Genomic DNA, 23,501 nt, shown 5'->3' with positions numbered 1-23,501 from the left:
AAACAAAAGTTTCGTAAATATGTTGCAAATCTTTTGGTAGTTTTGTATAAATGTAACGGTATGTCATAGTTTAGCTCGAACGAGGCATGGGTACAAACAAGCAGAAGTATGTACTAGGTCTATTGGTCAAACACGTCATCGCCTGCCAATCACACAGCAGACGACAGTAATGGCGCACGAAAACTGATATTCAAAACTTCGCATTCGACCTGGTTATGTTTGCCTAAGTTATAGAAGGCAGGTGAAACCTTAGTTTCTTGGCAAACATTGTTAATCATCGATTGATGCCTAGATTAAAATTGTTCTGCAGGATGGGTTATTTGCTGTTTATTTCATTCTAAAGATTGTAAGAAAATATCGCATCTTCACAGGCTTAACCTAGGCCTTACTATTCGTATTTGTTAAATTAAAACTAGGCTAGGCCTAATTTTTTAAGCTCATGTGAATTATGACTAGTGCCAGTAGCCTAACATTAGTTACGGCTAGGCTGGCGACTGTAGGGTAATAACAGTTATTAATGTTATAAAATTAAAGTACTGTACTGTAGCATACTACTGTCTAATGTATTAACCAAGGTACAGTGAAGGGTGGCCTATGTCACATAGGCTAGGCTCCTATGCTATATTGTATTACTTCATGCAATATATCTTTTTTTCCTTCATAGGTTCATCACCGTATTTTTATACTGTCATGGCCAGTGAATTTGACGACAACGAAGAAATTTTCAGGAATGTCTCTGAATTAAAGCGACGTCTATATCAAACGGAAGTTAGTCTTCAAAAGTTACAGGCCCCAAGGTAGGGTGATGTATAGGCTACATACTCTCACAACTGATATTGACAATACATGCAAGATATATGCAAGATATGGTATGAAATGAATATGAAATCTTCAGGGAAAGGATGTGTTCACTTCATTTTATGATACTTTACATACAGTTAGCTGTGATTTGTGAAGTGCCCTCCATCAGTGGCTTTTGAGGTAAAGCTGAATTATAATTTCTATTACCAGGCTATGGAAGCCAGAGATAATATTTAGAAACTCTAATGTAGAAAAAGCTGAATTTGAATGAATATCTTTTGGTAAGAAGAATGATGAGCTCTGATATCATATATTTCTTTTAAGATCATTATTTTGAATCATATAATGCAGTGAAGTACATGAATATGTAACTGTTCCACAGTGTATAGCATTAGACCTAAGAAACTTTTTTTTTCAATGTAACAAAAAAATTCTGTGCTACAGATAATTACTGCTATACTTTAGAGTTACAGATAGAAAAATTGTACAAATGAAGGGATATATTGAGTGTTTTTCCTTTTTGTAGACATCCTTCACTCACTGAATCAGACTCTCATGAACTGCTCCCCTTCCTCTCGTTGAGGGACTTGGATGATCATGCACACCCCTCAGAACGGAGATCAGTCAGTGACCAATCAGTCCGCAAGAATTCATCTTCAAAGTACAGAGAAAGTAGAAGCTGGTCTAAGTTGGTAAGCTGGTGTTTCTGTAAGTAAGTTATCAGTATAAGTATCCATTTCAAACCAATCTATTTTAAAACACAATCGTAAATGAATCGGTAGAGATCCCCTTGTATAAACATACAAGTATAAGTCACTACATGTGAGTGCGAGTACATAATCTTGGACTGGAACCTACTGTATGCTTGTGTAGGTTTTCAAAACTATTTTTGGCCCAAGTTCGAGTGCTACCTCTATGTGAGTGTGTACAAGTTTAGGCACCTACGTATGTTAGACTTTGTGAAAGAGTACACTGCTTGCTGAGCTGATTCTACATAAACAAACCTAATTAAACTCTTTGGTTCTGTGTGTGTTGGGGAAATAAAAATACTGCCGAGTTGAACCTTTTACATGGGAGTTATTCCATATACAGTATTCACAGACAAAGACATCAGAAGAACGAGATCAGAAATTCCTCATGGAGAAACTTCATCAGCTGAGAGAAGAGAACAGCCTTTTGGTGAACGAAAATAACAGATTGCAGAACGAAGTGGAATCTTGTAACACTGATGATAGGGCTTCTCAGATGCAGGTACTAACAGTCAAACTTTATGCATTTCTTGCCTGTTAATTATTCAGCATCAAGAGTATAAGACCACTGTCATCTAGATCAGTTATGTTTGGAAATAACTTAGTTATATGATTTATTAATATTTCTTCTCCCCTCTGTTTTTGCACAGATTCTTCAGCAAATAGACAATATGGATTTATTGAAGAAACAGGTGAAGATGTTGAAAAGTGACCTGAAATCCAAGGACAAAGATCTCAGGTAAATAAAATGGAAATATCTCAATCATTAAGAAATTGATGTAAAATATTTCAGAATCAAGTCAAGCCAGTCTAAAAATGATAGGGGGGAAGAGGAGGGGGTTAGATGATTTAAACGAAAAAATCCAGTGGAATTTCTAGTGCCTTTAGTGCATCCTATGTGATAAGAGCTTCATAAGTTCTGATGGAACTGGGTGGTAATGACTTTATCCATGGTAACTGATGCCTCCACAGTAATTTAGTGTATTCTGGTAACTTGGATGCTGTTTTTATGGTTTCTTCTTGTACGGAGAATTAAATAGATTCCAATTATGTAGAAGCTTAGAGGATATGGTGTATAATTTCAAGTTAGCTAATTAACCCTGAAATTCAAAAAGCATAATGACTCCTTTTCGAAGCATTATCAGTCCATAAAGTAAGTTCATTACTAGTTTAATGTTCCATATCAGCATGAGCATATCGTAAAACTGAGAATCTGCAAGGAACTAAAATTCTGTTTCATGTACTTTGGTTAACTATGAAGACTGTAGAGATATGCAATATAAGGGTAGCCTCATTAATGCAACATTTCATGCTTAATTTATTCAGTTTAACACCATGTACTGAAGTTTACCAACAAAATGAAGGGGAAATAAGAATCTAACTATTCAAGGTTATTGCGATAATTGGAGAAAAAATGTGAAGGTTTTTGTGTCTTTCAAATGGTTTAAACGACCCATAGATCTGTGGAGAGAGAATTAGAGAGAAGTTTATCTCAGCAGCAACAATGGGAAGACTTCATCAACGAGAGCAGACGTGAAGCAGACTCCATCAGAGATGATCTCAGGTCAGAAGCTGAAGTAAGGCAAAGGTAATTACCAAGCAGGTGGCATTTATGGCATATATATCTTGGATTGCCTACTATAGGACATCCTTGCATGCCACAGGTCGGCCATTAGAGACAGGTGTAATAACATTAAAGATGGCTTTCATGGCACATATACCATGAAATGGACATTACGGGATACATTGCATGCCACTGGTCAGTTAAGACAGTGACTGACAGTGGATTCAGGTGTAATAACATTAATGATGGCTTTCATGGCACATACTGTATACCATGAAATGGGAATTACGGGATACATTGCATGCCACTGGTCAGTTAAGACAGTGACTGACAGTGGATTCAGGTGTATAATAACATTAAAGATGGCATTCACGGCACATATAACCTAAAATGGGAATTACGGGATACAGTACATTGCATGCCACTGGTCAGTTAAGATAGTGACTGACAGTGGATTCAGGTGTAATAACATTAAAGATGGCTGTCATGGCACATATACCATGAAATGGGAATTATGGGATACATTGCTTGCCACTGGTTGGTTGAGAAAGTGACCGACAGTTGTGAGTAAATATTACATTACCATTAATAAAGTCAGTGAAGTGAAGTAGAAAAGAAGAAAGGCAGGGGTGATGGAGGGGGGGGGGCGGGTGTTGGTGGGAGGTGAATGAGGTGAAGAGAAGTGAAAGGATCAGAAGGATGGAATTGTTTGTATTAAAAGTTAAAAACAAATAATGAATTACTGTAGTCCCTTCCTTGCCCCCCCTCCAAAATGTCTGTTCTATAATATGTCGATAATACCTACCCGTGTAGCAAACAAAATCTAAAGATCAAAGTTTTGCATATTCATTTTGTGTATGTGTATTTTCTTTGTCATTTCAAAGGTGCTCTTTTTATGTTGTGTTTTCAGAGCTGAAAGAGAGAAAGCTGAAGCTAAACAGATGTTGGATTCTAACAAGCAGGAAATGATGGATTACAAATCTAAGGTAGCAAAAGAACTTAAAGAGGTGATGTATTATGTTCTGTTGTTATAATACTCTGCAATAATTATCTGTGTTCATTTTTGTCTTTTTCGTTTTGCTGTCATAAATATGCTAGGAAAATGTCCCATAACAGACCCCGTTTGTTAAGAGATTGTTAAGTGATTTGCCTTCAGCCAAATTGTAAGGCTTTGTAGGGACCTGTGGCTCTGTTTCAGATGATATTCTGCATCATTAGCATCTTGAAACTACTCTTAATCTCTAAAATAACAAGGGATTGAAAGAGCTTGTCTAAATTATGTCAACAGCACGAGCATGCTAAACAGTATCTTGAGACAAGTCTTCAACACTGTGATAGAGAGAGGGAGGTGCTCTTGGAAAAGGCAACATCTCTGGAGGAAGAACTACAGAATGCTAGAGAAGAAGTCCGGTGAGTATGGTCGGGTAGAGATAGTAACTAATAGCTAATTATTATTAATTTATAAGAGAGTATTCCGTAGCCTCAAAATCTGCTCTGCAAACTTTTTACACTAAATTATTCCCTACATCTACCAAAGTTTGCATACTCTATAACTCAGAGTCTCGGCAGTGGAAGAATGTGAACAATATAGCCTTGTTTATATCAAGATGTGTCCACTGGACTACAGATCACTGAGATCAAACAATTTTGTTTGGGCGGAACCTGATTATAGTGATGTAATAGAGCAGAAGGAGTTGTGGGTCCTTTGTGAGAACATTATTGTAGTCAGTGATATTTGTGAAATTAAGATGGGGTAAATGCAAGGTGTAATTGCCAGCATCAAGGACCTGCATGCTGCTAACCTAGCAAGGAATTTAAGAGCAATGCGTCAGGCATGTGAATCAGATAACTTTTTTAAGGACTAATTTTGGACTGTTTGAGGATTTCTTTGTTTTATGATTTGAGATGGGAAGAAGAGAAATGCTTGCGCAGTGTTAGGATTAGTTTTATATGTTGGAGATTAACATTATGGAGGAGGGTAGTAATCGTGGTAGAGTGAAAGATATTTTTTTCTAAAGTGATTGATACCACAGAATCTACTTTATCAGTGGATTAGCGGTTAGGATTTACATGAGCTTGTTCTCATTACTCAGTACTAATTAAAGTTAAGCTTGTTATCCTACTGCTAAGTTCTGATTTCATGTCATCCCTAGTCTGAGGATCTGAGAGACACATTCAAGGAGTGAGATGAGTGTTCAAGTCTTAACATTTATGGTTTGCTGTGAGCTGAGAGAGCCTTGAATACATGAGCGTGGACATACCATTGACATCATAGCCCCATAATGTTTCATGTTCTGTGCTATGCAAATATTTTGCTCTTTGGAGTGTCAGCAATCGAAGCTTATGGCATCATTGTATCATATCGTTATTCATAGATCACTGAAAATCAACCTCAATAGCTTGTCTGGTGTTCAGTCAGTGAGCAAAGAGCTAGAAGATGTCATATCAGGTCAAGAGAAGCAACTAGAACAATTGAGAAACAGGCTCGATGAAGCCAAAAGAGAGAATGTAGAACTACAGGAAACAAATCAACAGCAGAGACAACAGTTGATAGATGTCAGGAAAGATATAGAGAAGAGTGAAGATAACTTTGGAAAGCTCAGAGAAGAACAGAGAAAGGTACGGAACAGTTGCTCATTTGCATACAGGGTTGGCATAGTAGGAGGACACCGTTCACCCCCCCCCTCTCCATCCAGTCCTCCCCTCAGGGTTTTGAAAAACCTCAATGCATCCTGTGTCATAAAGCTACCCATTGGTTATACAAAGTAGCCTATTCCCACTTTGGAAAGTGTCTATTTGATGCCAAAAAAATTGCAATTACAAAGTGCCCTTTGGTTGATAAATGAAGATAAATATGTAATTCCAAAGTACACTCTTGTTAGAAAATTTTAAAATAATGGAATTTTTGTTACTGAATGCACAGAGCATAAATATATAATTTGTCAGAAAGTTTGGAGGTATCTGTGTGACTTGCTTCCTCAATTCAAAGACACATTTCTCACTGCACCCATGTTGGAGCACCTGCTTTTGTTGTCCTCGTTTGCATAGAGTAATTACGTTAATTGACACTTGTAGGAAGCCTACGAGAAGAATGGAGGGAAAAGAAACTGGCCTGCTCGCAGCGTCTGATTTGCGTATGTTTATGTAGATATCGACAGCTGATTCTATCAGTATTCATGTTCTATCTTCATAATCATTCAATGATGCATGCATGTAATTAAGAGAATTTTTTTCTATTGTTTGCTTTATTTCCATCCATTTTTGGGTATGTTTGCTTCTTTTTTGTCAGAGGCTTCCTAGTGTAACAAGTGAGAGCAGCCTGAGCACAATAAGTCACTCGGCACCCGTAGATGAGAGACACTTTTATTTATCTCCCGAGTCAGCCAGGCTGGACGGGGTTGGAGCAGAGACCCTGGAGGAAGAACACAGTACCTTAGAGGCGGACGGCAAGAAGAGCCCTAGAACTGCTGCTGCCGAATTAAGGTATAATAGCATGTAGGTTCAATTATAAACATGGTGTAGTGACTTACAAGACTAGATTTGTGGATTCAATTTTAATCATGGTGTGGGGACTTACAAGACTAGATTTGTTTAATATCATTCTGGTAATTATAGGAACCTTGTCACATGTCTGTTCGTTTATTTGAAAAAGTGGAAGGGCTGTGGGAGATTCATTTCTACTCTCCTATTTCTGATGATTTCCCCAATCCTTCAGCAACGATGGTCAAGATGAGATTGTAAATGATAAAGCTGAGACAGCCTCCTAGATTTTTCAGTCTGCAAATTTTACACAAAATTAAAATTATTAATGGATATGGTCCTAAAATTAAATATCATCTGCCTTATAGTCTTAAGAACCTATAAATCTTGTCAGGAAAAAAAACAAGTACGAGCATTTTCAGACTACCGCTCTCAGCGCTCTGGAACAGTATCTACCAAAATCACCAATAACTATACACTTTCACATAGCAAACTATTCTACTGTACAAAGTGACCAAATTGCTTTTTTTCGGCTGCAAATTGAGATGCTTGCTGTTCTTGTATGCAGAACCTTAACATTTTGTGGTATTTTATGGAAATTAGGAAAATCCACAACCCTCAAAATGGCTATGCAATATGTCAGCACTAATAGTAATTCCATTATATATTTGAAACTCTTTTCGTATCATTTGTGTGTGTCATCTACTGGAGGATGAGGAAGGCTATCAAGAATGCCGAACTTCAGAGGAATCACGCCAGATTGCAGCAGAGATCGGCCGGACTGGACAGCGATCAGAGTGTCCTGGATGGGCTGCGATCGGAACTCCTCACAATCGTAGAGCAGAGCAAGATTGGTAGGTCAGACAGATTAGAGGAGTACCCAATATTGATTGACACTTGTGTTATATCGGATGGTGTATTTGTAGTATTAGTATTAATGTACAGATGCAAAGCTTGGTTAGGCTCCCAAAATAGCAGTTCTCGCATTACACCGTTAGACGGTAGGAAGAACATGTACGTAAGTAAAGACTGCAGCAAGAGTAAGTGTGTAACGATTTACGTTCTCTATATTTTCTCACTCCTCAATCAACTCCAAGTCATGCGCTACATAGAATGAAGCATGATGGGAATTGTTTACCGGACGGCATTTGCTTAAAGGTCTTCAGAAAAATCTATTTTAGCAACCATGTAAAAACCTATGGAAAATGCTTATTTGTATGCTTACTTATGATATCATCCTCAATGCCATGCTTTTGAACTGTAGATATGGAGATCTATCTGTTAATTCGGAAGTTTTCTTAAAAAAAGTTATAGTGTGGAAATACAGCGAGAAGTCTTCTTTCACCTGAATTTAATATATAATAAAAGATAAAAAACAACATTTGCCAAATAATCCTTTGAGAAGTACCATCAAATTTATTGTTGCTGAAATGCTAAGAAAGTATCTTTCAAACTTTCTGGTAGATTGGTACCTGTGATGAAAGAACAGCGCTTAGTGTTACAAGTTAACACATCTTTTGCTTGCATACCCCCCCCCCCCCCCGCTTAGCTCTAACCTCTGGTTTATCTTCCTCTTCTCGTTTTTCGTACAGATGCAAGAAAGTCGTCTAAATTGCAAGAAATAATAAACAAATTAGACGAAGAAAGGAATCATCAAGTTAAGAAACTACAGATACTGCAGAGTCAGCTGAAAGAGGTAAAGGAAGAAAAGGACGCCCTCGGCCGACAGATTAAATTACGAGATTCTCATTACACGCAAATACAGAAGGACATGGAAGAGAAAGGCAGTAAACTCTCCCATCTGACCCAAGAGGTAAGTCCTATGGTCAGGATTTCAGTCACTTTTGATGAAATTCAGCCAATTTGCAAGTCATATATATTGCACAATCACCTTAAGTTAACCATAGTTAGAGGAAAGTTGACTGTCATTGAAGCAATCACAAAGTATGTTGGGATTATTAATACAGCTATGACAAATACTTATAATTTGTATATATAATGTAAAGTTACAGTATGTGTCTGATAGGGAATGATGGCACAGGATGTGAGATAACTTTGATTTATCTCTGAACGGCAGCTAAATGTGGCTTGTTACATTGGGAGTAGTAACAAGAACAAAACAACCACAATAACGACAACAGTAACAACCACAATAACAACAACAGTAACAACAGCAACAGTAACCACAATAACAACAATAGTATCAAATGCAATAACAACATCAGTAACACCCACAATAACAACAGAAGTAAGCACTCTAACAACAATAGTAACCACAGTAACTAGCCACAGTAACGACAGAAGTAACAACCACAATGACGACAGCAGTAACCACAATAATTCGGGAGTCTGGAGTGAGACACTTTGTCTATATATGAACTTAATGTCTACCCAGACAATGTAGCCTCTCCCGTTAATATATACCCTAGGCCTGTCTCCACGACATATATACTGTGATCGACGCCCTATTTGCTAACGCCTAAAACCGCCGTCTACTCTGCCTAAATGCTCAGAGTGAAGTGAAGTTTCTAAACCTCGTGTTCCATTTCATTTGCCCATTTCCACCTGGAAGCAATGCTTGCAATTAGGGGCATGTGTTTCAAATATTCATCCTTTGTAAGAGACCTTTTGTTTTTATTTAGCGCGCCTCGCTCCTTAACAATACGTTTTGGCATTTACTGTTGAATACGCTACAAACACCTTGCATATTATGCTAATTAGTCTATGACCAGTGGAAATAACCCTATACGTGTCATTTTAACCGTCACACACGTAACACATCTTGTATGTTTCCTTTTTTCCGCTACTCCTCGCTCTGCAGGAAAACCCTCACAGATAACCATAGAACCTCTTATCGCCATAGCTATGCCAGTTACAATCACAACGATCAATGTCAATCACAACAACAACAACAGTATAAAAACAATAGCAATAAGAATAATATTAACACACAGTCCTTACAAGTATTTGACACATCCTTCTAAGCTAAGTATGGTTTCCTAAAAGACTATCCCTGTTCTACATACAAATTTATAACCTAGTTTAACAATCAAAATAGAGAAAATGTAAGATTTCAATGAAAATAAAAGATTTTCTCTACATCATAGTGTGTGATTTACTATCGAAAGCACTTAACACATCCTTCTGAGGTGACAATTGGAAAGTTGTAGCCTTCAAATAAAACAGTAATCTGGTACCAATGATATTACAATTACACAAATCACTAACGATGTCGTTAAGTTCATTCGGTCATGTTTCTTCTGTTTTCAGCTTCAAAGGAAAGAGATGCAGATTGTGAGTCTGGAGAGTCAGCTGGAGAAGACGACCACCGACTTCAGAGAACAACTCTCATCGTTATCTCAGGTCGATCTTAAACTCAGGGAAAAGAGTAACCAGTTTGACATATTGGAGGTAAATTACACACTTTGCCTTTCTGCATGTTTTCTGAATTTCCCTCCTGATGAGAGTTTTTAATTAGTAAACCTGAGAAGTTGAGCTATTAACTTTAATAACTATGTTACGAAATTCAAAATATAATAAAACTGGTAGCAAACTGCTTATCCACTAGAGAGCCTGTGTAAGAGAATGTGTAAATATAAATTGGCCTGACGTTTCGATCCTAGCAGGATCATCTTCATAAGCTAAATGACAAGTAACAGTAACAGAAGGGACAAAAACACACACAGAATACAGACAGGGTAATGACCATGGTGAACACAAAGAGATAGATGTAAGGGGATTAGTAGTAACTATGTGTTTAGTAACTATGTTAGGAATACGACATTGTCGTTGGTTTAGAGGAGGTAAAAGGAAGGAGGTAAATAACACTAATTAACTCTGTATATATGCACATGTCCCAAAAATAAACAAATAATGCTCATTTACTATGTGTATCCTGGCACATGGGAAAAAGAAACAAATAGTGCTAATTAACTTTGTGTATACTTGCACATGTTACCAATATAAACAAGTAGTGCTTGCTAAATATGTGTATCTTCACATAATTATGTGAAAGATAAACAAATAGTGCTAATGAATATTAAATGTGAGAAAATAACAGATTGTATTCATTAACAATGTATATACTTGCACATGGGGGAAAATAAAAACAAATAGTGCTCATTTACTATGTGTATCCTCACACATGAAGGAAAAATAAATAGATAGTGCTCATTAATTATGTGCATGCTGATTAGTGATTATAGTGATCTTAATGTAAACAAGTATTACTGCCATATTTTCTTTTATTATTTCCTTCATATGTGCTCTTTACATATTAATACAAAAAATATTTACAAAAACACCATTTATGTATTCAATCTTTTAAAGGCTGCCTATCTCATATTGTAAAATTTCACAGAAGAAATTCTCAGAGAAGTCTAAACATGTGGAAGAAATTTCAGAGAAGTTAGTAGAAGAACAATCGTTGCATTCTGAACAGTGTAGAGAACTGGAACATCACATTGGCCAGGTAATAGATATTATATACCCTGTGAGACCCTCATGAATATTCAACAAGTAAAAGCGATATCCACTCAACTATCCACATCTTGCGTCGCAAATGTCAAAAGGAAGTGTCCTGGTTTTTAATGATGTATTGGAAGGAAATGCATTCTCCTGTTATTTTATTTATGACTAACTGTGATAAAAACGGTTATAATTTGACCAGGCTTAGATAAGACAATGTAGTATTTTATCTGTCTTTATCACTTGTTCAATTATCAAGAAATCCTTTGAGATCCTGTACACTCTTTTTGTTATCTTCATCTTCAGCTCCAGGATGAGGTAGTTAACTTGAAGTCTCATCTGGAAGATGAAAACAAAAGAAATGAAAATTCTCAGAAACAGATAACGGAGAAGACGGTTCGGGTCGGTCAGCTGGAAGCCAAACTCCATCAGACTCAGATGGTAAGTATAGCATAGATTGTCTTGTAAATAGCTGTTTCCTCCAAAAGGCGACCAGTAAAAAAAAGACTCCTAAAGTGAGAGATCGGAAATTAGAGAGTTATTTTTAAATTTGAACTTTGTGGGCCGGGTTTGAGAGACACGTGACTGGACGGTGACAGGAAGGTAGCATGTTAGGGTTGGAAGAGGCGATGAGCAGTGGTGATGGTGGTGAGTGGGGGCCTGCTTCAATGGTTGGTTCTGGTTCTATACAAATTTTTGATGGTAAGTATACAATCGAGTATGTGAAGGTTCATCTTTCTTTGCTGTATAATCCAGAAGATTTTGCAGAAGAATATTCCCAGTGTTTGTCATTGATTAATTCCCCGGATGTGGGCATTTTAGTTTAGCAGTTTGGGCGCTATAGATGGATATATAGTTCCCAACATTAAGCACTCACATTGAAAGCAAATTGTGGGATTAGAAAAGCTCTTATGCAGCTCAATGCCATATCTAACATGTATTAACTTTTGCTCGTTTAGCTGTATTTTATATGATATCCTGTATCTTTTTATGTTAGTTATTCTTCCTGTTAACGTATCTTTATAAAATTTTATATATATACTGGAATGAATAAATAAATGAACCTGCTCTGCAGCTCAATGATTGACATAATCAGTGCTATGGTTGAGTTGGCATTGGAAGCAATGAAACCTAGCTTCTGGGAGGTTTTTGCTCCCAGGAGAAATCCATTCTTTTCCCAACTGAAATTGTCTTCCAAATGGCCAAAACCAATTCAAAATAAGCTAACACTGTAAATTAACTAGCCCCCCAACATGAAGTGTGAGTTAAAAGCCATGTGGCTTCTCCCACATATATCCATGGCTTGTTAGCATCTCAAAAGGATTTCATTCCAGGTCAATCTAACACAACAAAGATTTGCAAGGAATCCTAGAGCTGTTTAAATTTTGTCATGAGCTTTGACTAGAGAGGGTCTTCATCTAAGTGGCTATGAAGTTAGCAATATCCCAATGACTGTAGTGAATTCATAATGAGATGAATCCTACTTTTGAAGTAGAAAATGGTATGTAAAATTTGAAGAAAAACAACAACAAAAGGAACCAAAATTTGTCAAACTTTTTGTTAATCTTGATTTGTCATGTAGATTCTCCAGCAGAAAGATTCAGAGTATGATGTAGCCAGACAAACCCTTGAGAGACAAATGAAGGAAGGCTGGAGTAGATCATCTCAGTTAGAGGCAGCTCTGGTCATCTGTAAGGAGGAATTAGCCATGTACATCACCAAACTAAAACAAAGCCGAGAGAAACATCAACTGGAAACAGCCACAAAATCTCATGAGGTAGGAAAACAATTTTAATCTGTGAATCATAATATTAGTATTTTGTACACAATTTAGTCTAGCTTAGGTTAGTTTAGCTTAGGTTAGTTAAGGTTAGTTAGTTTAGGTTAGGTAAGTTAAGTTTAGGTTAGGTTGGTTTAAAGGTTAGTTTAGCTTAGGTTAGTATAGTTTAGGTTAGTACGGCTTAGGTAAGTTTAGGTCAGCAGGGATGTGCCCAGGATTTCGTGAGTGCCGGGGATACTGATCACCGTCCTGGGTCTAAGCGGGAGGGGTGTCCCCCTCCCCTTTGAGAAATTATCGATTTTTGAAGGTGCTCAGATGACATATGCTGGCACTTGTGTAGCTTTTTAAGCACATACACAAGAACTAGTTTTGCTAATAATTTACATTTTTAAATTTTTTTTCAGTGAAATATATTAAGTACCTGGAAAAAGTTATTAGTTTGTTTCAAAAAGATTTCACAAGGGACCGATTGAGAGCCGTAAGTAATGTATCTCGCATGCGTAACTGATGTATTATTAGTCTGTATGATTTTGGCATAGGCTAGGCCCAATTTATGTTGAATATATTGCTAGGAATGTCGGGATTTCAGATGAAAATAGTGCTGGGGGGGGGGGGATTCACGATTTTCAGACAGTGCTGGGCGGTAATTTTTAGTGCTGGGTGGGACCGCCCAGTGTGGGCACATCCCTGGTTAGGTTAGGTAAGTTTGATTAGTTTAGGTTAGGTTGGTTTATGTTAGTTTAGCTTAGTATGGTTTAGGTAAGTTTAGGTTGGTAAGGTAAGTTTAGGTTAGTTTAGGTTAGGTTGGTTTAGGTTAGTTAAGCTTAGGTTAGTTTAGTTTAGCTCAGCTTAGTTTAGTTTAGATATTTTTAGTATTCCCCAAGTGTTAAGAAGCCTAACAAAGCTCATTTGAAAGACTATGCACTTGATGATCATGGATAAACACCAGCTGATTCTTAGCCTTTCTTTTTTGGTGAATGTTCAAGACAGGCGTGTACTGTCACACCCATTCCTGCTCTCGGGACCGCCGCTCAATGTCCTCTTCAATACACAAGAGAAGTAGCTTCAGAGTGAAATTTGTTTCTTAGTAGTTTTGTTTGCCTTACAAATCAGGCGGTATGTGATTTCAGTTAAACAGAAACTGTGATCTTATACAGAAGCTATCTGATCATGGTTTTGAATTGGTTTCCTCTTTACTATTCTTGTGACGAGATTGCTTTGAAACACATTCTCACCAATTAATTCTTAGCTTTCTAGAATAAATTCCAAGAGATACTTTTAAGGAAATGTGAATAAGTTAGCTGAATGGTATAACTAAGTTAGGTTAGGTTATAATTAAATAGGTATAACTATCTTTGACTTGGCATTTTCACACTTATACACCACTTGAATAGATTCATTTAATTTATGTAATGAGAATGAAGAAGATTGAGAAGGATGACCTTTATATCTTTAGGTACTGACGCTTGAAAACCAGCTACAACGTACCATTGATGAGATGGAAGAGAAGGCAAACCAGACAACTAGCCTGGAGAGAGCCTTGGATGAGAGACAACAGATGTTACTAGGGAGCAATCAACGAATCACTGAACTAGAAGAAAGAGAGAGCCAACTTGAAGAACAGGTTTGTAATGTGAACCTGTAAAGAGCAGGGGCAGTGGCTGATAGTAATGGGCCGGGTGAGGGGGAGGCAGCCCCAGGGGTCGTGGTTTAGTAAGATATGTTACTAAGGAGCAACCAACACATCACTAAACTAGAAGAAAAAGTCAACTTGAAGAACAGGTTAGTATCCTTAAAATCTGCAAAGAGTATGGGTAGTGACACTCCTAGTGGTTAGGAGTAACGTCAACAATTAATGAAGAGGGCAATAATAGATAAGGAGATGGTCGTAAGAGCACCCCCATGTACCACAGACCCAGAGGAAATCCCTACACCCTTGTTCCCACCTCCTCCCTCCCTTGAGACTCTCAGTAAAATTTCTCCATTTTGCAGGTGAGCTACTTTGAGAGAGAATTGACCAAGCTAAGAGCACAGAGTATGGAGGAATCGGATAGTCTGGACACGAAACTTAATCAAGCTACCGTTAAGCTCGACGAGAAGACGAAGCAATTACAAGAACTGTTGAAAGAACACAGGTAAATGGTGTGATAACAACAGATGTTTGTAGCAAGGTTATTATTTCATTTTACCATATGGTGTGTACCGAGTGTCGTACCATCTTGCGTGTGTGTGCGGGGGTGTGAGTCATGTTTGAGACTTTACTGCTCATATCCTGTATCGATGAGTCTCCGTTTAACTTATTCGTTTATTAGATTAGATATAAAGAAGAAACCCTGGAAAGGTGGGTTTGAAGGCTGGCTGGGTGGCCAGGTGGCCATCTGTTCAAAATCCATTTTCCTGGTTATTTAACATCACAGAGATGTGGAAAAACATGCCATTGAGGAATGCTCATACTACATCATGCTAACTTGCCACAACTTTCCAGTTTCTGAGCTCAATCTCTGCTAATAATGCATTTTTTTTTTTTTTAGCCAACTGAATCAAATATAACAATTGGTTTGTAGTTAATAACCTGATAGTTTTTGGTACAAATTGGTTTGGATTCATGAATATGTGTACAATTCATGTGATGTTTTAGTACAGTCTACATACTCAGGGGAGATATAAATGAAGAAAGAATTTTCATTTCCATGTACACCGATAGTTTTCATAGGCGTAGGAGGCTGGGGGGGCTGCAGCCCCCCAAACCAATTTCTTTTTGTGAAAATTCGGGCAATATGCTGAGAATTTTTCAGGCACCTACTGAAAGAAAAGTAATTTGCAATGTCTTTTTCAATGGTTAAACTGATATTATTATTATCATTATTATTGTAACGACTTCCCCAATGATTATAACCAATATGGAAGGGTAATAACACGGCAAATGATTGTATGTTATTGGCATGCGATGTATAACCGATGCATGCCTATATGATATGCACATTAAGATTTTGAACGTGCACAGAGTTATTGTTATAATAGTTGTTTTGGTTAATAGTCTTGTCACACCCAAGTGTGCACAGTTCAAGCAGTACAGCATGTCACTGAGGGCATCCAATTGAGTGCAGCCAGTATCCAGCACCCTCAACTATATAGTCAAGTTTACCAAGCTCGGCCGGTAGATAACCAACCTAATTCCCTTTATTTCCATTGTACAGTAAAGTCAAAGTGGAATTGCAGCAACTTCAGAGGAAAACTATTTCTCTAGAGACAGAGGTCAGTGGTCATCAGAAGACTGAATCCAAACAAAATGACCAATTAGTTGCTGTACAGTGTCAGCTACAGACACTGGAGAAGAAATTGACAGAAGAAAAGCAAAAAGGTAATGATATAAATCACTAGTTTGGAAATCACCATATTTGAGTACTTATTTAAAACTATGCCTTCATTACAAGGTCAACCCGGTTAGCCCTTGCTTGGTTTATACCCGGATTTTCCGGGTATCATATGGTCTACGAAGTAACCGAAGCTGTCTTCCTTATCTCACCCCAGCGGTAGCCAACACAATAAATCCACACGGTGAGTGTGACTTATAACGAGTAGATATCGTGACTTTTGAGGTCAGAATGCAGTTCATAGTATAGTTTTTCAAACATTCATAAATTAGTATTTTATGCCATTAAACTGCTTGTAATGGGGACGCTATGTATCGCTGTCACTCGAACATTTCTTGATTTACTGATGTGTACTCACCATTTATCATATCTGCACCTGGTTTGCTGCTGTGGTATTAAATGTTTGACATTTCTTGTTAAATGCCACGTTAATTGGCATTGTAGGGCAATTGCCGTCGGTTCCTTGTGCATTTGGGAGTAATTTTATAATCATGTTGTAAATCTAATGTTTCATTCTTGTACTTTTCCTGTCTGTTAGTCTCTGAGTTAGAGGAAGCCCTCAGTGCCAAGGTTGACGAGGTTAGTGAACATCAGACTCACTCAAGAGAATTAGATGTAGAGCGAAACAGAGCCAGAGGTGAGCTGCAGGAGGCATCTAGACAGCTGACAGAACTGCAGCATCTACTTCAGAGAAGTAGAGCAGAGGTTAAAGAAAAGAAACAGCTGATAAATGAGCTGGAAGAAGACTTGGGGTAAGTCTGTCGCCCCGGTAACAGCTGATTATACAATAAATAAGAGTGTGAAAGAACTCTTAATGATAGTTAATAAATGAACTGAAAGAAGACTTGGGGTAAGTCTATACAGCCCCAGCAACAGCTGGTCATATAAATTATAAAGTGTGAAATTTAGGTCATTCTGGCAGAACTCTGGAAGAAGACTTGGAGTAAGTCTACAGCCCTAGCAACAGCTGAGTAATACTTTAACTGGATGTGAAATGTAGATAAGTCTGGATGAACACTAGCCAACTATCAGTAGTTGAATAATAAACAGGAAGCCTTGATGTAAGTTGACAACCCTAGCCAAACTAATTAATAACCTAGAATATGATCTATGAGTAAGTCTAGAAGAACCTTGGTACCTCTTTCTGTAAGTACTAATCAATAACCTAGATGATTGAAATAGTTTATTTATTCATTTTACATGGTATTAAACAATGTATTGATCATTCACTTTGGCAATGTGCCATCTCCAAGAAGTTTAGAGTTTACAATCTTCAAGTAATTGATAATAAGGGACGATACTGAGCTGAAAGGAACTTTTCGCTGTTACTTTTGTCCCTTTGCATTTTGCATTAATGATGTATTTTACGTGTAAACTTGGTTCCAAACAAGGCAGGTTTTCCACAGTATATTTAATGTGCATATTATATATCACAGTTACAGTTTGCCAGGGTCATTTATATTTATTTTCATTTATTTATTATTTTGTGGATTTGCAAATTGACAGTTGATAAGTCGCTTTAGCTGTGGTCATTGTAATAGAAATTTTAATAATTTGGTAATTGATCTGTAAGAAGTTTCTCCATATCTAGAAGTTTTAAAGAAACAAGTCTGTAAGTAGTTCAATGTTAATTGTAGTTTATACCTTTAGAGTAAAATTATTGCTTGACAGAAGACAGTATGAAAAACTAAGAACCTTTGTAATTTTCCTTTCCTCTTTGTGCAGTCGGCCTGACGTGCCTGCTCAAACTGTGGGAGTTAAGTGTATTTGCTGGTATAGAGTCATCATCTTGTGTTTGTAGTTAGAAGGTCGCAGAATTAGGTCAGTAGTATTCTCTGGTAGTAACATATGTTGACAACAGTGACAATGACGCAAGAAGGAGCGGCATTTTATTATGCTGAGTTGTTAGTATTAATTAAGGAAGCACTCAAACAGGGCAAACAGAGATATGTGTCTATTCTCTGCTTTCTGTATGAATAAAGGGTATACCAGTACATGTGTAGCATCAGTATAGTGGTGGTAATAGAAAGTATGCCATGATGGGAGATAATCAGAAAAGATAAAAAACTAGCATCATCAAAGACTTGAATTAAAGAGAGGGAGAGATAGTAAAGGGTAACTAATAATGGGAGAGAAGTGGGATGGGTTAGGTAGGGTGGGGGATGAGGTGGGGTGGGAGTGAAAGAAACCAGGTCAACATGACTACTACTTAGAAAGAGTGGATCTGAGAGATATTAATGAGAAAACAGAAACAAAAGGGAAGGGTGAGAAAGAAAAGCAAGGAAGGGGGAAAGTGAAGCAGGACACATCAAGACCCTGCCTTTAACACAACAGTTGTCTGCATGTTGCTTCCTAAAGTTTGTTGAGGTAATAAAACTAAAAAAATATGAGGAGAAAGTTTGTCATGGTACTGATGGTACTCCATGAGGAGACTAAATAATAGACAAAAGTGAACACAGTTGAGTGCAGTATAACTTGTAATGGCCTTGACCATGTTAATATTTTTAGTCTCATTTGTTTTCATCTTAAAGGCATTGAAGACTCCCCAAACCGCGTGCCGCACACTGAAAAAGTTAACTTTCCGTTGCTTGCAAGTGAAGTTTTCTGCTTGTCGCTACAAAATGCAGACAGTAATGAAACGTGATACCTTGTTATCTTTATCTGGACCTGAGATTTACATCGCTGTATCGTTTGAACACTGTGCTGTTTGGATTGACCACAGCTGTATGTACTGACTGTACACTGGTGTCTAATTACCAAAGTTAGCAAGCTGTGTGCATATTTTCTGGAATCGATGGTGGTGTCTAACACTTCTGTTACACCTCATTCGAAACTAGGTCAGATAACCGGCATTAAACGTTTCTTTTTGCGCCAATCTTCACACCCTTTAACCCTGAAAAGTCTGATCTCCTTCCATTGTTTAAGTTACATTAAACATACATTCTGCTTGAGATATTAATGCTTTAGGATTTTTTTTTTTATATCTCCTCAGGCAAGCTAAAGATGAAGTTCAAAGTAAGGAGAATGATTTACAAGAGATGGAGTCAGTGCTCAAGAGTAGCCATGCAGAGCTGGAGGAGAGAACCAAACAGGTGAGAGCAATTTAGTTAAATTGCTGATGGACACAATGAGCTCATTCAAGTCCTGTTTGCATTATGATACCCAAAAATACTAATTTGAACTATAAAACAAAAAAAATGTATGTTGTACTAATCCGGCTAAGGCAGTCCCTTGTGAGCATAAAACAGTAGAGATGTTTCTATTCACTTCTAGAAGGATGTCTGAATAAACCCCATATACATATTTGTATTACCCATTGACATCTTCATATTGCGACTTTAAAAAGAATAACTAAATTTTATTATCTGTTTGTATTTATTGTTTGTATTTATTTGAAGTTTGTATTTATATGAATTCTTTTTGTGTTTGTTCTTTTTGTATTGAAATATTATCAACAATTTGGCAAGATCCACAATATTTACTGCTTTAATCAATTCGGTTGTTATTCATAACTATCCGAGCATGATTAATAATTATACCAGCTACATATGGTGCACTCAAGTATCCTAAACATATTGCTTTCATCAAGTGCATGTAGTGCTTTCAGGTAGTAATCAGCCTAATTAATTAATGACAGCAACGACTTAATTGATTAAATGACAATACCTGACAGTGTTTTGTATGATTAATAGTCCTAGTAAATGTACTTTTTGGTCATAAATTTGTTTCAGGAGACTTTTGTCACCATTTGCTGCTATTCTTGTTTGTGTTGTTTATGTGCTATTCATTGGTGTTATTGTTATATTAGTCGGTGCTGTTAGTTGGTGATGTTTATTTGCTGGAGTTGTGTATTATATTTTTGTTGGTGTTGTGTTAGTTGGTGTTAATTATTGGTATTGTTTATTTGTTTGTGTTTTTTTAATGTTTTATTCCCCTGTTAAGTTACTCCTTTTGTTGTCTTTTAATAAAAATCAATTATAACTGTAGTTTGTGTCTATAAATCAGTCCAAATAATCAGGACATTCAAAATAGTTTCAAATAACTCAAATCACCAGGTGAATCAGTTTGACGCTGTTGTCAAGGAGCATCAGACAACAGTAGAGATACGAGTCAAGGAGTTAGAAGCCGAGCTGAGTGATGGTAAAGAAGAGAGTAAGAGACTGGTGGAACAGGTAAGATGGGAGCTATCAACCAGTATGAATTCAGAAGTCCATACGGAATCATTCAATGTCTCTGAGCTTGCCAATTATAAACTTGCAAAACCATCACTCAGTTAGTTAACTTTAGGAGAAAATGTGGAGTTCAAAGTTGCAAAACCATCACTCATTTAGTTATATCTAGGAGAAAATGTGGAGTAGGGTAGAGTTGAAAATGAACAATTTGACAAGTTCCCATATTTCATGGATGGCTTTTTCACAAAATATTTCCACATCCACATTCCACAAAACCATGAGAATGCTTGGGAGAAGCTGACTTTTGACAACTACACACTTTCACCTCCAAGTTTTCTTCATTTCAATTCCATCTGAAGGAAGTGCATGTTAGAGTTGCATTGATTAATCAATGATGAGAAGAATTGGAATTGTAAAGAACCATCCATGGAAATGTAGCATCAAACCACAATCATGAAATTGAATGAAAATGTGGAGTAACTTACAGTGGTTGTCCATGAAAGATGGAAAAAGTGTGAATTATTGTAAATAACATGATCAATGTTTTGATACTTATACTCTTATCTAGTTGTGTCTTAGAGGCTTAAGGAAGTATGCACATTAATTTATTCCAAGCGTATGAGGAGAAATCAAATGGCAACATATTTATTATTCTTGTAGATTTCAAATTTGGAGCAGAGATGTTTCGAGCAAGTCCAAGAACTTCAGCTTCAGTCCTTCCACAAACAGAATGTTGAGTCAAATCTGCAGAGCAAGGAAAAGGAGATTGAAGATAAAAATAAACAAATCCGCAGCTTGGAACAGGTTAGGCTAATTTCTGAGATCAATTTATAAAGTTTGCTGGCTCTTACCTGAGGTGGATCCAGAGACAGAGGGCCCAGAACCCAATTTCCGAAATCTTTTTTGGCACTAAATATTAAATACATAAAGTTTTGCTCATAACAAGATATATGATGAGAAAACCTTAGTGCGCTTTGCACACAAGCATTCCTATTACTTTTACCAATGTTTCCTATGTATGCACTGCCTTTTGGTAGTCCTCTCTGTTTCTCCTGATACTTGTCTCCCAAGGCCCTTCTTCGGAGAGAGCCTGGATCGGCCACTACGTACAACTGGTGTGGTGCCCATTATATCTATTCTATTGAACTTTCATTTTGTATAGACAGGTGAAATATTGTAATATGGATGCATTTAGGCTGTGCTACCACAGCTTTTTTCCTAGAAACATTCCCAGCCCCATTCCTGTAAAAGTTTTTTTTTTTTTTTTTCAGTGTACAGGGGCTCACACAAGAATCTTACTTGTGTAGTTATAGGTCAAACTACATGAATATTCTATGTTTCTAAGAATGTATGGATATTGAGCAATTATGTGTGAAGGCTCTTAGCTGTCCTTGGAGGGAGTATTCAAATAATTGATGGGGTTATGAGTATGTCAGGTTGGGGAGATGAGGGATGGGGATGGGGTAGTTAAGGTTTAAGTTTCCTAAATTACCAGTGATGCATATGCAGCTGTAGAAAAAGTGATTTTTTTTTCTGTCAGTGTACAGGGGCTCACACAAGAATCTTACTTGTGTAGTTATAGGTCAAACTACATGAAAATTCATGTCTAAGAATGTATGGATATGGTGCAGTTATGTGTAAAGGCACGCTTTACTGTCCTAATTAGAGGGAGCATTCACATAATTGATTGGGTTATGAGTATGACAGGTTGGGCAGATGGGGGATGGGGATTGGTTAGTAATGGGTTAAATTTCTTAAATTACCAGTGATGTGTATGCAGTAGTCGGAAAATCTATCAGCATTTGAAAGCCAAGGTAGATGTCGGGGAATAACTTCTCCAGCATTGCATCTCAAATGCTATGAGTCAAAATTGCTATAGAAGTGCAAAGATGTTCAGCCATTTTTGGACAAATTAACGATGGTATTTTGTATTTCTAGACAAAATTCAGGGCCTTCGAAACTACTACACAACAATCCAATGATAAATTATTCCCTGGATGGATGTATTGGTGTATGTATGTATATATGTATCTATGTGTATGTATATATGCAGTAGTTTAATTGCTCACAGTAAATACATATGGGCATTTAGTTTGTATTTGTAGCGCTCTTCTAGATATTAAACTTTCTGGATTCACATAACTTGATATCGCAGGAGGTGGAGAGAATGAATTCTGATTTGACGGAGGAAGAGGGTAATAACCAGAAGCAGAACCAAGAATTACAGATGATCCACGAGCAGTACCAGAGAGCTAATCAAGAACAGATTAAACTGAGGAAAGAGCTCACCGATGCTCACACAGAACTGGTACAGTTCAATATATTCTACCCTTAACAATAGGCTAGAAAATGTTTTATTCTTTGAATCATGTTGGTTTAAGGTTTTTTTTTTCTTCTTTTTTTTGTTCTCTCATGAGCTCTCTAGATTGTATGTATGGGCCAAATGAAAACACCTGCTGGGGCAAAGAGCCAGACAGAATTAAGATTTCACTTTGCCTATAGGTTAAGCAACGTGTATGGTAGGATGGTAAGGTGGTCAAGCCTAACCGCCTTAGAGTTCGAATCATAGGCATGCTCCATTAGAACAAGATTATGGGCTAGGTTGAAATCGCTTAAATTTCCCTGCTACAGAACAATTCAAAGTCCTATTTACACAAGAGGCCTTCCCAACTTACCAGTGGATTGATCCAATCTGTATGAAATGGGAATAGGTCTGCTAATCAACAGTGGGTTTAATCAGTATGGCATAATATGAAAGGTCACCTAAAAGGTCAGCTGTGGATGAAATGACCATTATGACCACTAAGCTTTTAAGCAGGAAGGCATCCATAAACTAGTTCATATCATATTGAACCAAATGTATTCATTTGGTTTGTCACTTTATAAGAAAATACTCTCCAGCCTTGTGTAATTGATCATAGTGTATCCAAGTTGGCTTATAATGTCGATTCTTGAGTAGTCAGTGATTTAAAATATGCATAAGTTATCTACCAGGGAGACAAAATAGAAAATAAAATATTTTATATGTGCATATTTAGAATGAAAATAAAATAAAACTGTTAGCAGACTGTTTATCCACTAGAGAGCCTGCTTATCCACTAAAGAGCCTCTCTT

At 37.2% G+C, this 23,501-nt stretch overlaps 1 protein-coding gene across 4 annotated transcripts in view; it reads left to right on the top strand.

Annotated features, from left to right (window-relative positions):
• Positions 1-87: 87 nt before the first annotated feature.
• LOC139964172 (uncharacterized) overlaps positions 88-23,501 on the top strand; it is a 30,595-nt gene continuing 7,181 nt past the window's right edge. For 2 of the 4 annotated variants that reach the window (XM_071965564.1, XM_071965562.1), the window contains exons 1-24: positions 88-237; positions 665-797; positions 1,328-1,493; positions 1,894-2,052; positions 2,201-2,289; positions 3,010-3,138; positions 4,025-4,121; positions 4,403-4,524; positions 5,490-5,733; positions 6,404-6,597; positions 7,306-7,448; positions 8,187-8,407; positions 9,865-10,005; positions 10,955-11,065; positions 11,368-11,502; positions 12,644-12,838; positions 14,298-14,465; positions 14,834-14,976; positions 16,039-16,202; positions 16,754-16,967; positions 19,208-19,307; positions 20,271-20,387; positions 21,048-21,191; positions 22,543-22,695. In XM_071965564.1, the coding sequence (XP_071821665.1) occupies positions 691-797; positions 1,328-1,493; positions 1,894-2,052; positions 2,201-2,289; positions 3,010-3,138; positions 4,025-4,121; positions 4,403-4,524; positions 5,490-5,733; positions 6,404-6,597; positions 7,306-7,448; positions 8,187-8,407; positions 9,865-10,005; positions 10,955-11,065; positions 11,368-11,502; positions 12,644-12,838; positions 14,298-14,465; positions 14,834-14,976; positions 16,039-16,202; positions 16,754-16,967; positions 19,208-19,307; positions 20,271-20,387; positions 21,048-21,191; positions 22,543-22,695 (3,456 nt within the window). In that variant the 5' untranslated portion in view covers positions 88-237; positions 665-690. Of the gene's footprint in view, positions 347-664; positions 798-1,327; positions 1,494-1,893; positions 2,053-2,200; positions 2,290-3,009; positions 3,139-4,024; positions 4,122-4,402; positions 4,525-5,489; positions 5,734-6,403; positions 6,598-7,305; positions 7,449-8,186; positions 8,408-9,864; positions 10,006-10,954; positions 11,066-11,367; positions 11,503-12,643; positions 12,839-14,297; positions 14,466-14,833; positions 14,977-16,038; positions 16,203-16,753; positions 16,968-19,207; positions 19,308-20,270; positions 20,388-21,047; positions 21,192-22,542; positions 22,696-23,501 lie in introns of all 4 variants that reach the window. The other 2 variants (XM_071965565.1, XM_071965563.1) reach the window with 2 other exon arrangements.

Source organism: Apostichopus japonicus, chromosome 22, assembly GCF_037975245.1.
Source record: "Apostichopus japonicus isolate 1M-3 chromosome 22, ASM3797524v1, whole genome shotgun sequence".
Classification (NCBI taxonomy): Eukaryota; Metazoa; Echinodermata; class Holothuroidea; order Aspidochirotida; family Stichopodidae; genus Apostichopus; species Apostichopus japonicus.
The sequence above is the reverse complement of the archived record's forward strand: the minus strand, read 5'-3'. Positions and strand labels throughout refer to the sequence as shown.